The sequence below is a fragment of the Eleutherodactylus coqui genome, chromosome 4 (assembly GCF_035609145.1).
Source record: "Eleutherodactylus coqui strain aEleCoq1 chromosome 4, aEleCoq1.hap1, whole genome shotgun sequence".
NCBI classification, from domain to species: Eukaryota; Metazoa; Chordata; class Amphibia; order Anura; family Eleutherodactylidae; genus Eleutherodactylus; species Eleutherodactylus coqui.
The window spans coordinates 250487419-250502447 of NC_089840.1; the positions used below are offsets into that span (position 1 = coordinate 250487419).

Sequence of the window (15029 nt, forward strand, 5' to 3'; positions counted from 1 at the left end):
AGCTGGCTCCCTTATCCGTGGAGAGCCGCACAGCAATTATACGAGTAAACATCCAAAATAATGGGGGCTCGTCATGTAGTCATTGACAGAAAAAAATAAAACAATGCTTGCGCTCACGGGAACACAGGAGAGATAATCAAATTGATTATAGTACAATCAATTTATTTTAATACACACAATATACTGAGCTACGCGTTTCTGCGATCATTCTGTCGCCTTTTTCAAGCTCAAGTAACACGGAATAAGACAGACTATTTATACATAAATGTAAAAGGATACTGTAACTCACCAGTCCATGTGCAATTAGCGGTGCACACCGTTCTCTGAATGAATTGGGCGGAGGTTCCGCTACCTGAGAAGGTCGGGTTAACGTAATCACGTCACTCTTTGACTCGCAACATGCGTGTCAATTTTTTTCTTTTTTTCAATGAACTTTATCTTCACTTGTCAAAGGTTTTGACAGTGGTTGCTATTCACGATCTGTCTACTAACGGGATATCACCCGACATAGCAGTTTATACTTTTATATCATTATATAATTTATATACTACCACAATCTAGTTAAAATACATTATATAGATAAGAAATATATAATATTAAATATGTTTCCAATAAATAATTTCTAATAATCTAATAAACCAGTAAAATCTTCTTAAAAATACATTATGTTCCGACAATTCATTCCAACCTTATAGTATAATAAATATCATAAAAATAATTAATTCATCAATGCTAAATAATCATGTTATATATTTTCCAGCATTTCATTTAGCCCTGCAGGGACAAGAGTATTTAGCCTATAGATCCAGAACAGCTCCTTTTTTCTCAGAGATGAGATGGATCTGGAATCTATGCTTTCCAATGGTGTCACTATCATTTTAGACACGTCTCCGTTATGGATATCAAAAAAGTGTCTAGATAAACTATGATTCCTGAAGTTTTTTTGGATGTTCTGGCGGTGGTTCCCGATCCTATTTTTTAATTTATTTATTGTTCTTCCCATGTATCTTAATTTACATGGACGTTCGATAAGATAGATATAACTTTTGAAGTATTACAGTTTAGTTTTTGGGGGATTTTGAAACTCACATTATTATTACTTATTACTTCTGTTTCATTATGCGCTATCAAAGGGCAGCATTTGCAATTCCTTTGATGGCATTTAAATGCTCTGGTCTTTATTGGAATATCAAGTTTATTTATATTTTTAGTTTTAGTTTTGTTAGGATTAGAAGGGGCGATTAAATTCTGTAAGGTTTTATTGCGTTTAAAAATTAAAGTCGGTTTTGTAAAATTTTGTAAAATAATAATAATGTGAGTTTCAAAATCCCCCAAAAACTAAACTGTAATACTTCAAAAGTTATCTATCTTATCGAACGTCCATGTAAATTAAGATACGTGGGAAGAACAATAAATAAATTTAAAAATAGGATCGGGAACCACCGCCAGAACATCCAAAAAAAATTCAGGAATCATAGTTTATCTAGACACTTTTTTGATATCCATAACGGAGACGTGTCTAAAATGATAGTGACACTATTGGAAAGCATAGATTCCAGATCCATCTCATCTCTGAGAAAAAAGGAGATGTTCTGGATCTACAGGCTAAATACTCTTGTCCCTGCAGGGCTAAATGAAATGCTGGAAAATATATAACATGATTATTTAGCATTGATGAATTAATTATTTTTATGATATTTATTATACTATAAGGTTGGAATGAATTGTCGGAACATAATGTATTTTTAAGAAGATTTTATTGGTTTATTAGATTATTAGAAATTATTTATTGGAATCATATTTAATATGATATATTTCTTATCTATATAATGTATTTTAACTAGATTGTGGTAGTATATAAATTATATAATGATATAAAAATATAAACTGCTATGTCGGGTGATATCCCGTTAGTAGACAGATCGTGAATAGCAACCACTGTCGAAACCTTTGACAAGTGAAGATAAAGTTCATTGAAAAAAATTGACACGCATGTTGCGAGTCAAAGAGTGACGTGATTACGTTAACCCGACCTTCTCAGGTAGCGGAATCTCCGCCCAATTCATTCAGAGAACGGTGTGCACCGCTAATTGCACATGGACTGATGAGCTATCCTTTTAAATTTATGTATAAATAGTCTGTCTAATTCTGTGTTACTTGAGCTTGAAAAAGGCGACAGAATGGTCGCAGAAACGCGTAGCTCAGTATATTGTGTGTATTAAAATAAATTGATTGTACTATAATCAATTTGATTATCTCTCCTGTGTTCCCGTCAGCGCAAGCATTGTTTTATTTTTTTCTGTCAATGAAAAAATAATCTGTGAGAAAATATATAAAAAATAGCCCTATATGTTACGGGAAAACTAATTTTGCTAGCTGAAGAAAAAAATAGGGCAGTAAAACCACCACATGGGTAAAATCTCTAAAGTGTCTGGTTCCATATGGCTTATGTCCTTTAGGGCTTAAATGGGCTTTTCCGTGGAAAATACTATTGATGACCTATTCTCAGGATAGATCATCAATAGTTGGTCGGCTGGCGTCTGTCGCTCGGGACCCCGACGAATCAGCTGAGCGGCGCATTCTGTCAGCGCTGCTATAACACAGAGATCGGAGCGGAAGCAGTGGAAGTCTCTGTGCCGACCTCCGTGTAGTGGCTGGTGCTTGTAACTGTCTGCAGTTGCAAGAGGCGGCCACTACACAGAAACTTCCGCTCTGACCTCTGTGTATTTGTGGCGCTGACAGCATGTGCCCCATCCTGAGGATAGGTCATCAATAGTATTTTCCATGGAAAACCCATTTAAAGATCAATATGAAAACTGTGCCATTTTATGATAAGTGTGAGCTCACCCTTTTTAGGATATGCCATAAATGCAACCTGTAGGATCCTTCAGGTGAACCTATGCCTGCTTACTGCATTCCCCATACACTTCTTCAGTGGATACATGACTATGTGTAAACTCAACCACCTTTTCATTGAAGTCTATAGAAAAGGTAGAGGCTGTGACTTTGCACAGAGATCAGCTAATATTTGAATATACCCAAGCTGTACAGTGGACCCCACAATTGTACTAGTGGGTCCTAACCCCCCCCCAGTGTGACACTGTTTCTATGAGAACAATAGAGTTCTAACTGCTATATAGATATATTATGAAATTACCAGAACAAAGTGTGAGGCTGCGAATCCATGCTGTGGTAACTGCCTATTACAAGACAGCCAATGGCTACACAATCTTGTCAACATTATAGAATTGCAGGTTTAGACTAAATACAACGCAGTTTTAAAATGATGGATTCTTATATCACTGTCCAATGGGTAAAATCTGATTGTGTCAGCACTTATTATTGGGACTCCTTCTCTCCCCACAAACACTCCATCATCATTTGTGTCATATAAGGCATATTTAGCAAAGCATGCGAATATTAAAAAGCATCATCTTACCATAAATGGGATCAGGTAGCACCAAACTATTGGATGCCGCAACTATTGGAAACTCCACACACTCCGGTGGCGTTTTCACTTGGGTATTTGTGATGTACTTCAATGCTATTCGCTAGTGCAGATGAAAAAAAAATGTTGTGATTGTTAGCCATATGACTACGTTAGATATTTGTATACTGCTTTCCTGTTATTGCCTGGACTAAACGATTGACCGTTGCCTATACATGTAATCATTTGGTGCATGCTGTCTGCTTGCAGCAATGAGTCAATGCTTGTAATTCTCAGTTATTCAGTTTGCCTTATGCTGAGGTGTCTGTCCGAATGCTACCATGTCCTCTGCTTTTAACCGAGCCATGACTGCTATGATAGTCCTGATGTGGCTCATTGACTAGGGACTTACATTGAACTCATAGGATACGATAGCAGAACTCAGGTTGTCAACTTGCTATGATTGCCGTCTTTCTCGGTAAAATGGGTGGGTCACACACACAGAAATTCACTTACAACGCACAGGATTTTGTTCAAGTTTGGCTCCTTTTTCACACATTACAATGCAACAATGTAAAATGAGCCCTGGCCATCTGGCCACTCACTAGTACATTTGCCGCTCCCCTCCGTCAGGCCTAGCGCCCAGAACTTCAAACACAGAAGTGCTGCACAGAGTCCATCTCTTACCTGCCGTGCACCATAGTCACTGCCATACTGCTCCAGCACAGCCTGTCTCTTTCTCTGGTCAGTAACTGAGGGCCATTATACAATGAGCTCAGGCTTTCTTAAGGAGTTCTCCCACTTTGACAAGTGGTCTTTCCGGGCTGCCAGGTGCAGCTTCAACACCCAGGAGAGGAAGGAGGAAGAGAAGCGCTATGAGATCAGGCTCCAAGGCCTCCAGTGACATGGCCTTATCACACCAGTCGCCCAAAGAGACTGCCCCCATCATAGGGAACAGTGGGCAGGGGCTAAGCTCCACCTCAGACATTTCGAGAATTTCCTAGGCGTAGAGAGGACTGAGACAGTCAGCTGAAACTGCTGTTGGAGAAGGGACAGCAGGAGTGACATAGCCTTAGAGAATGTGGCAGTGGCTGCTGAATAAGGAGAGCAGTAAAAGCATTTTCTACATGCTGGGAAGCAAAGCTGCACAGAAGAAAGAGCCCTGATGATTGGAGACCGAAGAGTGACAACAGGGAGCTAGATGGACTGGAACTGTGATGATAAGCAGTTGAGGTCAAATCTTCTACCAACGCGTTGTAAGTGAGGACGGCCTTGTTAAAAACCTACTGTGCACACCAAGAAAGGGAGTAAATAGTTATCAGGCCTGTTGTGAAGGTAGAGAGGATACAGACATTGGTAATTCGTTCAGTGGTGAGTTAATGGAGCTGTTAATAGCATAATGGGACACTGGGATATTTTCAGACAGCGTTCATAGAGTTTACACAGACCATGTCCGGAATCTACCAGGCGCAGAGGAGTGTCCGTTTATTTGTTGTTCCATTTAGCTATATGAAGTATTGGTATGATGTATGTCCAATGTGATGTTGCAGCAAGACATAAGTAAGAAGAGAGAGTGATTTAAAACCTGTGAGACTTTGATCATATTAGTAGTGACCTCTACTACGACATGCGTCCTGGTGTAATAATGTGGCCCCTACGGAGCCCAAGAGGTCAGGTTACCAGAAGGTAAGCAGGTATCCGATGAAGGATTGTAAAGGCACAAGTTTCTATGGATGACTTGCTTCTACTAGACTTGAAGAAAATTGTAAGTGTGATGCATCAAACATTAGTCATAACATGATGTTTGTGATGGATATGAGGGCGCAATAAGCACTTAATGTGACAAGGTGATGAGGAAGTGTGATGTAGCTGGGTTAGACCGCAGGTAAATTGGTAATACCCTGTTTCCCCGAAAATAAGACGCATCTTATATTAATTTTTGCTCCCAAATATGCGCTACGTCTTATTTTCAGGGGGTGTCTTATTTCGCCGCGGCAAATCCGTCTGTGGCCGCTAATCCCTCAATTGGCCAGCTTTGTGGACGAAATTTCTCAGAAATCTCATCCACATGGGACAGCAAATCTGTCACGGCAAAGCTGGGAGAAGCTGGTGTTGTGGTGCAGATTCACTGGCCACAGAAACGGAAAAGCGTGCAGCCAGGTCACTTCAAAACAAGCGGCTGAGTGCCGTGGGTTTTGAAGCAGCGCTTTCCCGGCGGAAATCTCGCTGTTTATCGCTGTGGCCAAACTGGGAGATTTCCACTGGAAATACGCTCTGTGAGAACCCAGCCTTAAGAATCACACAGGGTGCCTGACTCACACACAGAGCCATAAAAAAATAAGGGCTGTAAAGTAATGTACCTGTCTGCAGACAGAAGTTCCTGTACCACTTGTAAGCAGGGATGGTATTGCAGCTACCGGCCACCAGGGGGAGCTCATCACAGCAGACATGTACAGCAGGAACAGAACGTACAGTATGGACTTTTCCAGCCAGCAAGGGGAGCTCACAACAGCACACTTGTACAGCACAGCAGGAGGTAGGAGACAACGGGGATGGCAGCAGGGGACAGGCCTCTCGACTTGCCTGCACACTTTAGTATGCCTTACTATTGGGGTGTGCGTTATATTTACGACTTCCGCAAATTTCTTAATGTGTCTTACTTTCAGGGGTGCCTTATTTTCAGGGAAACACGGTATTAACAGCAACGATTTTGTGCATCTTAAGCAAAAAGATGTGGCTCTTCCAGGGTGATAAAGACCTAAGCTACAGGTAGTAGAGTCAGTAATCGCCAACGGGCAGATGAAGCAAATCAGGTGACCTGTTGCAGCCCGGTTCAGGAAGAAATGTAAAGAGATATACCTGAATATTACACGTATGTGTTATAATTCTGTGTGATGTTTTATGTAACGTTCAGTAACTCTCCTATGGAGTGATATGACGCAAAAAAATTACTTTAGTTCAGTAAAGTTATTTTTGTAAAAACGTGCTGCCACCACCTCCGTCTGTCACTGCTGCACCATCTGGTACCACCACCCACCTGCCTCATCACCTGGCTGCTAATTGCATCATTACTTAGTTCATATGCAGGAAACACAATTTCCTTACTGACCATTAGTCTGCCTTTTGGACCCCTAGTAGCCAAAACATGCACCTACTGTGGGTATTGTGGTACAATATACATACTGTGTCACCACAAATTGATAGTGTGCACTCAGATTGTGCCCCTACAAATTGTTAGTGCATCTTCTGCCTCCCCCCCCCCCCCCCCCATCATCTTCTGCTCTGCATACCGAGAGCAGGAGCCGGGGGGAGGAGTTGGACCAAACACAACATGAAGCCATGTGATATCTAGCAATAGCTTGAGTGAAGGGAACCCTGCTGAGTAGGACAGAGACCTGGGACCACTCAGCCCCAGGCCCACCTGTCTTACAGTCCCCAAGCAACCACGTGGTTTGTGGCTATTGGTAGCATGTCACTGACTTACTGTATGATGTGGTAGTGAATCAAGGTTTCAGTGTTTTTCATAATTTCATGTTTTGCCATCAAAAACTCTGGAACCCCAATAGAACGGAGCCCATGCTGAGTGTGAACAAAGCCTACTAATTATTGTCTACTTGGACTTAATAGATTTTTGTATCTTTCTTCAATATTCTAAAGAATTTTTCATAACTCTACAAGTGCATAAATCTGCTTTAGCATGGTAGAGTCTTCCTTTGTACCTTGAGTAGAGTGGCCACATCAGGATTTGATAGAGTTGGCCATCGATAGGATCGCTTTCTGCGCTTATACGAATATGGTGGACTAAATGAAAAGCTCCGGCGTGGCTTCCAGCATAAGTTGTCCTCTTCTTGTACACGATATGGGTATCCATATTCATTTCTTCTTGAGACAAAGTTGTAGACCTAGAAACAAGGAGGAAAAATACATAATGGATAGGGAGTAGAGATGAGCGAGCGTACTCGGAAAAGCACTACTCGCTCGAGTAATTTGCTTTATCCGAGTATCGCTGTGCTCGTCCCTTAAAATTCGGGTGCCGGCACGGAGCAGGGAGCTGCAGGGGAAAGCGGGGAGGAACGGAGGTAAGATCTTTCTCTCCCTCTCTCCCGCCCGCTCTCCCCTGCTCCCCGCTGCGACTCACCTGTCAGCCGCAGCGGCACCCGAATCTTCAGGGACGAGCACAGCGATACTCGGATAAAGCACATTACTCGAGCGAGTAGTGCTTTTCCGAGTACGCTCGTTCATCTCTAATAGGGAGGCTTCAGGAACAGTTTGTGGGAAGGCTGCAGAAAAACCGCAGCAGAAACATTTACTATTAAAGTGAATGGGATTAAAGCAAATCCTGTTCATACATAGAGGAAAAAACAAAGCAAAGCTAATCTTTCTTTTGGTCTGTCTGAAAGACAATATAAAAAGGGACTTGTGGTTTCCTATTTGCATCCTTTCAGATCACACTTGCCGACTCTACCGGAATGTTCATAGACTCACTAAACCGGGGAGATCTTCCACAATCCAGGAGGAGCCGACAAAGGTCCTGGTTACCCATTTCTCATCCCATTCCTGTGCTAGTACTGTGAATATGGAGTTAGGCCTCTTTCACACAGGCGACAGCGGTATCGCCATGAAAAAATCCCAGCGATAGCGCATCCATGTGCGATATTGCGATTTTGTGATGCAAGAGTTTGTAGCACTTTTTCGTGAGGATTTTGGGTGGAAAAGGGGTGGGCTTGAAATATAAGCCCTATCCCTAAAATAAGCCCTAGCTGCCTAAAACAAAAACAAAAAACGCATCCCCTAAAGCAGTGTTCCCCAACTCCAGTCCTCAGGGACCGCCAACAGGTCATGTTTTCAGGATTTCCTCAGTGTTGCACAGGTGATGTAATTATTGTCGGTGCCTCAGACATTGCCACAGATGTTCTTACTATAGGATATCCTGAAAACATGACCTGTTGGTGGTCCCTGAGGACTGGAGTTGGGGACCCCTGCCCTAGAGGCTCTGTCCACTGCATGTCTCCTGTGGTCCTTGGTAGACTTGCTTGTAGTTTTTCCTCAGCACTTTCTGGTCAGGAGTTTGAAAAACCCACCCTTCACGAAGCGCTGGCTGTGATTGGTTCTCGAGCGCCACTTACTGAAAACTAGTTCACAGGTCCACATTAAAACTATTTGGCTGCCTGTCCACGGGCGATGCGTTTTTTGCTAGCGTTTATACGGCTGTGAAATGACTGTGTTTTCAACAGAAATGTAATTGCGACTTAGGGTGCCTGTCCACGGGTGTGATTTCGCCGGCGGCAAACCGCTGGCGAATCACGCCGTCTGAAGCTTTCCATAGCATTGTTATGAAAAGCGCTGGCCCCCAGTCCATGAGCGGAGAATCATTGCGATTCTCCACTTGCGACCGGCAATTCACAGCATGCTGCGAATTGCCCCGATTCTCCGCGGTCAGCCTATCTATCAGATTAGGCTGACCTGCGGAGAACTGTCTGCGGCTCCTGCTCCCAAGAGAGATAGAAACCACTGATTAAAACAAATAGCCCCCCCTGTCCCGACATGTTTCGCCCAGAGAAAGCGCCGTCAGGGGATTGTGGGGCTATAATGAATGCAGGCAGTTATGATGTCATCATCCTGAGACAGAGGGAACAACCAATCATTACTGAGATGAAAAAACACCCAAGCAATTAATCACCCTACATGAAGGTGGATCATGCTCTACTCCACTGCTCTAGATCCAATCTCATTTTTATCTAATAGGTCTTTCAACATATCTCGGACCTCCTGGTCAATCATAAGAGAAATAAGCTTCCTGTCTTTACGTACATGGTATTTATGCAATGCTAATTTCCTAATGAAGAGGTTGATGTCTTTCACACTGGACTCCATCTGTGAGGGCAATGATAAAGACTGAGAAGCAGGCAAAAAGAAATTGGAAATAGGTGGTCTTAAAAAAGATGCCCCCACAGTGGTACATCCTTCAGGCTTTTTGTTTTTGCCTACGTTCTCTGATAAAGGACTTGTTACTACTAGTGTAGAAGTAGGTTTACTTGTGTGAAATGCCTTTATTTTGTTCCTAATTTTCTTTTTAGAGACCAGCTGGCCCCTCAGGGGATTCTCATATACCTCAGAGACATCAACTTCAGAGAAGTCACTATTCTTATTAACCCTTTTCAATCCACTGTCTGATGTCTTCCTACACTCTAATTGAAGCTTGTGCAGCTCCAATGTCAGAAGACTTCCAACAGGGTATTCTTACCGTCTATTGCCAGCCGCGTCACTGTCGGAGCCTCTCTAGCACACACACACACTGGCTTTAGCCAGCAGATGGCACTGTTGTATAATCGCAAAAAGAGAAAGACTTTTAGGAAACCCTGAATCCAAAATTGGAAAGGGTTAATACGGGGCTGAATGGTATTTCGCCAAATGTACATTTGGCCCATCTCAAAATCTTTCCAATTTCTTAGATATTTGCGGTGTTTCTGCTCTTTAATGTCTCTTTTAAAACTTAATATTTTTCTGAAGTTTCTGCATGATATTACATCAATGTACATATGGATAGGAGTCAAACTTACCATGTCACGGGAGATTTCTGATTCTGGTCTCAGCAATAGGACCCCCTCATCCACCGCTCTCACTGAACACAAAGATCCAGGTTCTGCCTTTATAGATAGAGTGACAGATGACCCCGGGGACGCTTTTTGCTCAGAAAAGTCCATAGTAACCTGGAATAGATACAGAACATCACTGGTTTCAGATAGTTAAGTATGTCTGTGCAGCTGGTGGGGATATTGATGGATAGTGGTACAAGGGAGGAAGGTCACTTACCCATGTATTATACACTATCCTACTTAAAGTATTTAGACACCCCCTATCAAGAGCATGGATCGTATCTTATTATCATGTCACATGTCTTAAACCATGCTACATAAGATGTAGAACCTTGGAGGTGTCAGCTATAATTTGTAATAGAAGCTGCATGCTATTGGATAGACTGGTTATTCCGCTGCATACAAGCTGTATATCATAGAGCGCAATGCATCAGCCCATCTGCAATGGTGCAAGGAGCATCGTCATTGGACAGTTGAGCAATGGAGGAACGTTCTATGTAGTGTCAAATCACTTAGACAAATCCACAATTGGACTGGCTGCACAGAGTCCTGACCTGAACCCTATTGAACATCTTTGGGATGAACTACACATAGGGCAGAACAGTATATGAACAGTGTCCATCTTCTTCAAGAGAACTCTCCAGACATTAGCAGGATAAATGGAGGGAAATGCCAGCTGAAGTGTATCAGATGTTAGTAGAAAGTATGCCATGGAGGGTGTCCGATGTCATTAGGACCAAAGGAGTCCCACTTAAAGGGGTTGTCCCGCGAAAGCAAGTGGGGGTATACACTTCTGTATGGCCATATTAATGCACTTTGTAATATACATCGTGCATTAAATATGAGCCATACAGAAGTTATTCACTTACCTGTTCCGTTGCTAGCGTCCTCGTCTCCATGGTGCCGTCTAATTTCAGCGTCTAATCTCCCGATTAGACGCGCTTGCGCAGTCCGGTCTTCTCCCTTCTGAATGGGGCCGCTCGTGCTGGAGAGCTGCTCCTCGTAGCTCCGCCCCATCACGTGTGCCGATTCCAGCCAATCAGGAGGCTGGAATCGGCAATGGAACGCATAGAGCTCACGGTGCACCATGGGAGAAGACCTGCGGTCCACCGTGGGTGAAGATCCCGGCGGCCATCTTCGCAAGGTAAGTAAGAAGTCACCGGAGCGCGGGGATTCGGGTAAGTACTATGCGTTTTGTTTTTTTTTAAACCCCTGCATCGGGTTTGTCTCGCGCCGAACGGGGGGGCTATTGAAAAAAAAAAACCCGTTTCGGCGTGGGACAACCCCTTTAACATCTGCTTTCCAATTATATTTGGTAGGATAGTGTATAGTGCTGGTTACAAATATGCAGTGCAAACAACTCTTCCAACCTGTTTGGTGAGGTGACTGCCATCTGTTCCATCCATATGAATGAATCAATCCGTAAGTTAGAACCATAGAAAATGATAGAACATTATAACATTAGAAAAACATCCAGTGTTACGGAGATTTGTCAATTTACCTTGTTATTGAAGCACTTCGCAATGGAAAACCTTTGTGTGTCTGCTGCTATTTTGCCATTGCTGAGAATCGCATAAACAAAAATGCTTAAAATTGGAGCATGGTTAGCAGTGGCATTGAGGGGAAGTACGGCGGTGCCTATTGTCACTGCAAATAAAGAACAGAGCAAGTTATAATATAATGTAGCTATTTTACCTGTAAGCCAGAGATAGGTTTGTGGGATCAACCAAGGGACTTGGCATGATTACTTGCCATGGGACTTAGACCCCCTGGGCTATGCGAGGGTCCCATGACTCTCATAAAGTCATATTTATCTTTATCTTATTGTCTCTCGGCGCCAAAGAAACACATGCTGCTGCAATAATAACCTGGGAAATAAGAAAAAAAGGGATTTGGTACCATGTTAGTCAGTAGAGCAATGTGTGATTGTTCTCAGTAAGAGAAATCAAGTAATCTTGTAGATATAATACCTTTTAATGGCTAACAAAAAGACATGTTATAGTGAGTTTTCAAACCTACATCTGATCACATGGGAGGGCAGGAACATGGTGAACATAATTTGCACTAGATAAATACCTGAGATAGAGGGTAAGAGGGCATAGGTATGTTGGGATCAATAGCATTTAGATAAATAGCAGGGAGGGATGACCATAACAGTAAATAATTAGTCCAGTGACAAGGAATGTGAAGTGTCTCTTTCAGATCTGCAAATAAGGAAGATGGAACAATACCTCTGCATTGATGTGAAGGAATGCTGCCATCCATTCATTTCACATTACTTGTCACTGGACTAATTATTTACTGTTATGGTCATCCCTCCCTGCTATTTATCTAAATGCTATTGATCCCAACAAGTCTGTGCCCTCTTACCCTCTATCTCAGGTATTTTTCTAGTGCAAATTAAGTTCACCATGTTCCTGCCCTCCGATGTGATCATGTGTATTTATTAAATACATCTTTAGATTTGTTCCATTATGCCTGAGGAAGAACCCAATGTAGGTTGGATAGTTCACTATAATATCATGTATTTTTGTTAGCCATTAAAAGGTATCATATCTCCAAGATTACTTGGTTTCTCTTACTGAGAACCGTCACATTTTGATGGGAAATATGGACATTGTATGGTGGTATACAAGATTCCTTCAATTGGCAGATCAGGAAATCAGCTTAATGTCCCTTTTCTGTTCTGGCCTCTTTCAGACTCACTATACTCTCTGTTTCTCTTCACTTCCTTGGCACAATACCTCCATCAGTACATAGAACCCCATTGGCACTTGCTTTGGACGAATCCACAATACTTGACTCAGAAACATTCACACCTGATTGCTCATGACTCTGCAGGTCAATTCAACAACATCTGTAGCTCTTCTACATCATGCAAACGTGGACCCCCCCAGAATGTTGCTTTCTCGCCCTTACAAATATGTTTCATCATTTGCTTAATGGGGAAAAACACTATAAACCATTAACATAAATAGCTTGTAGAATTTAGGGAATTATAGCTCAGCATGCCTGTATATATTCTTCCTTATTTTGGGCACCTCAGTACGTGATTGCCCATGCCATGCGGACCTTTACACACCTGTTCTAAAGCTGTGTTATATCTGTATACCTGAAGACCAAATCCTATATATATAGTTTCTGGGATCACTGAAAAGAAAATGCGAAAACCTCTATGATTCAAAATCACAGTGATCCAACATACCTGATCCCTCTTATCCCCAATATCTGCCATCAGGGGAGGATTTGCCCGACTTTTCTCTTGTCTTTGTACAGCTTTTCCAATATGGTGTTTGCATATTGCTACAGAAGTTTACCTGAACTGTGATAACTATCTGTGACAAGTTATCTTGAGCCATTAAAAAAAACATTGCTATCTTATCTAAATACAGCAAAAGCCATTGTAGAGCTATTGAACGGGCAAGTAACCTGTGGCAAAGAAAGTTATCTTAAAGGATCTTCTGTGCAAATATAATTGATTACCTATCGTCAGGGTAGGTCATCAGTAGTTGATTGGCTGAGGTTCAGCTGAATATGTCACCGCTGTCAGTGCCACAATGCACAGGGGTATGGAGTGGAAGTTGTCTGCTCCAACTCCTATGTAGTGGCCAGTGTTGGTAACTGCAGGCTGGGGTCTCATTGAAATCAATGACAGTTGCGCCTGCAATCACTACCACTGGCCACTACACAGAGGTCGGAGCTAACTGACAAAAATAATTCTTAAAGTAGTTTTCTATTTCACTTTACAGAACTAAGCACACATATTTACCAGATGAGTTATCCATTTTGACATTCATTTTTCCATTCCACATAAGGTTTCCCTTGCTCATAAACTAAGAAAGAGTATAACAAAATCTGTATTAAACAATGAACAACAAACATAGAAAATTACAGTAAGCAATAAGCAATCATAAGGTAGATTGTGTGGATTATCTGTTGCAGCCGTTCTGAGGCCTGCACCTTGCTTGCAAGCCAGACCAGGTTTTGGGTGTGCCCTTGCGTCTCCTGGAGCTGAGGGGTGTGGTAGTTGCAGGAGTGATGTCAGTCAGCACCTGGTGCTGACTAGCTCAGCTCCTATTTAAACTGTGCTAGCATTGACCCCTGTGCTGGTCAATGCTTCAGTTACCGCTGGACAGCGGCGGAGGAACACATCCTGGCTGGAGCGCCTCTATTCTAGCTAAGTCCTTTTCTGCTTTATTTGGTTATTTGTTTTGCCTTTCTTTGGTGCTAGGGCTCCCGGGTAGGGACTTGTCAGTGGCCCAGGCACGAGTGCGGGCTCGCACCTATCAGAGCGATCGGTCCGCTGAGCAGGCAGGGCCCCCTCCCGGGTTAGGGGTTTATAGGGAGAGAACTCCCCTTAGTTTTATGTTCCTTTGCGCAATTGTGCCTTTTTCTTTGTTTTGGAGGTTGCACTCCCAGTGGGACGCAACATTATCTCTATGAAGTTCATAGTAACATAGGTGAGGTGTAGAGATGAGCGAGCGTACTCGGTAAGGACAGATACTCGAGCAAGTATCGTCCTCAATGACTACCTGCCTGCTCGCCCGCAAAGATTCGGGTGCAGGCTTTGGTGGAGGGAGCGGGGGGGAGAGAGTGAGAGAGAGATCTCCCTCCCGTTCCTCCTCGCTCTCGCCCGCTGCTCCTCGCCCCCCCCCCCCCCCCCCGCGGGCACCTGGATCTTTGCGGGCAAGCAGGCAGGTACTCGGTAAGGACAATACTTGCTCGAGTATCTGTCCTTACCGAGTACGCTCGCTCATCTCTAGTGAGGTGGAAGCCAATTTTCCTCTTTCACATGGCTGTAGGCGTAAAAAAAGGTGAACGGTCGCACAGATCTAACGTTTGTGCGCCCGTTCAGATGGCACGGGCCCTGGTGCATATACGCCAAGGCTGCAATGCCGCTGCCTCCCCTTCCCTCCCCCTTGAGGGCTCACCTTCTCTCTCCTTCCCTCTGGCTGTTTGCAATGGGAGTGGGCGGACAGGGGAGGAGCTAAACATCAGATCATAGC

General features: G+C 43.1%; 1 protein-coding gene across 1 annotated transcript in view; it reads right to left on the reverse strand.

Moving 5' to 3' along the window:
* The window catches only part of LOC136626208 (alpha-2-macroglobulin-like protein 1), a 99903-nt gene that overhangs the window by 37175 nt on the left and 47699 nt on the right, over positions 1–15029 (reverse strand). The window contains exons 13-17 of the mRNA XM_066601053.1: positions 13793–13856; positions 11525–11670; positions 9988–10137; positions 7147–7329; positions 3440–3551 (exon numbers count right to left, since the gene is read on the reverse strand). Coding sequence (XP_066457150.1) covers positions 3440–3551; positions 7147–7329; positions 9988–10137; positions 11525–11670; positions 13793–13856 — 655 coding nt within the window. The remainder of the gene's footprint in view (positions 1–3439; positions 3552–7146; positions 7330–9987; positions 10138–11524; positions 11671–13792; positions 13857–15029) is intronic.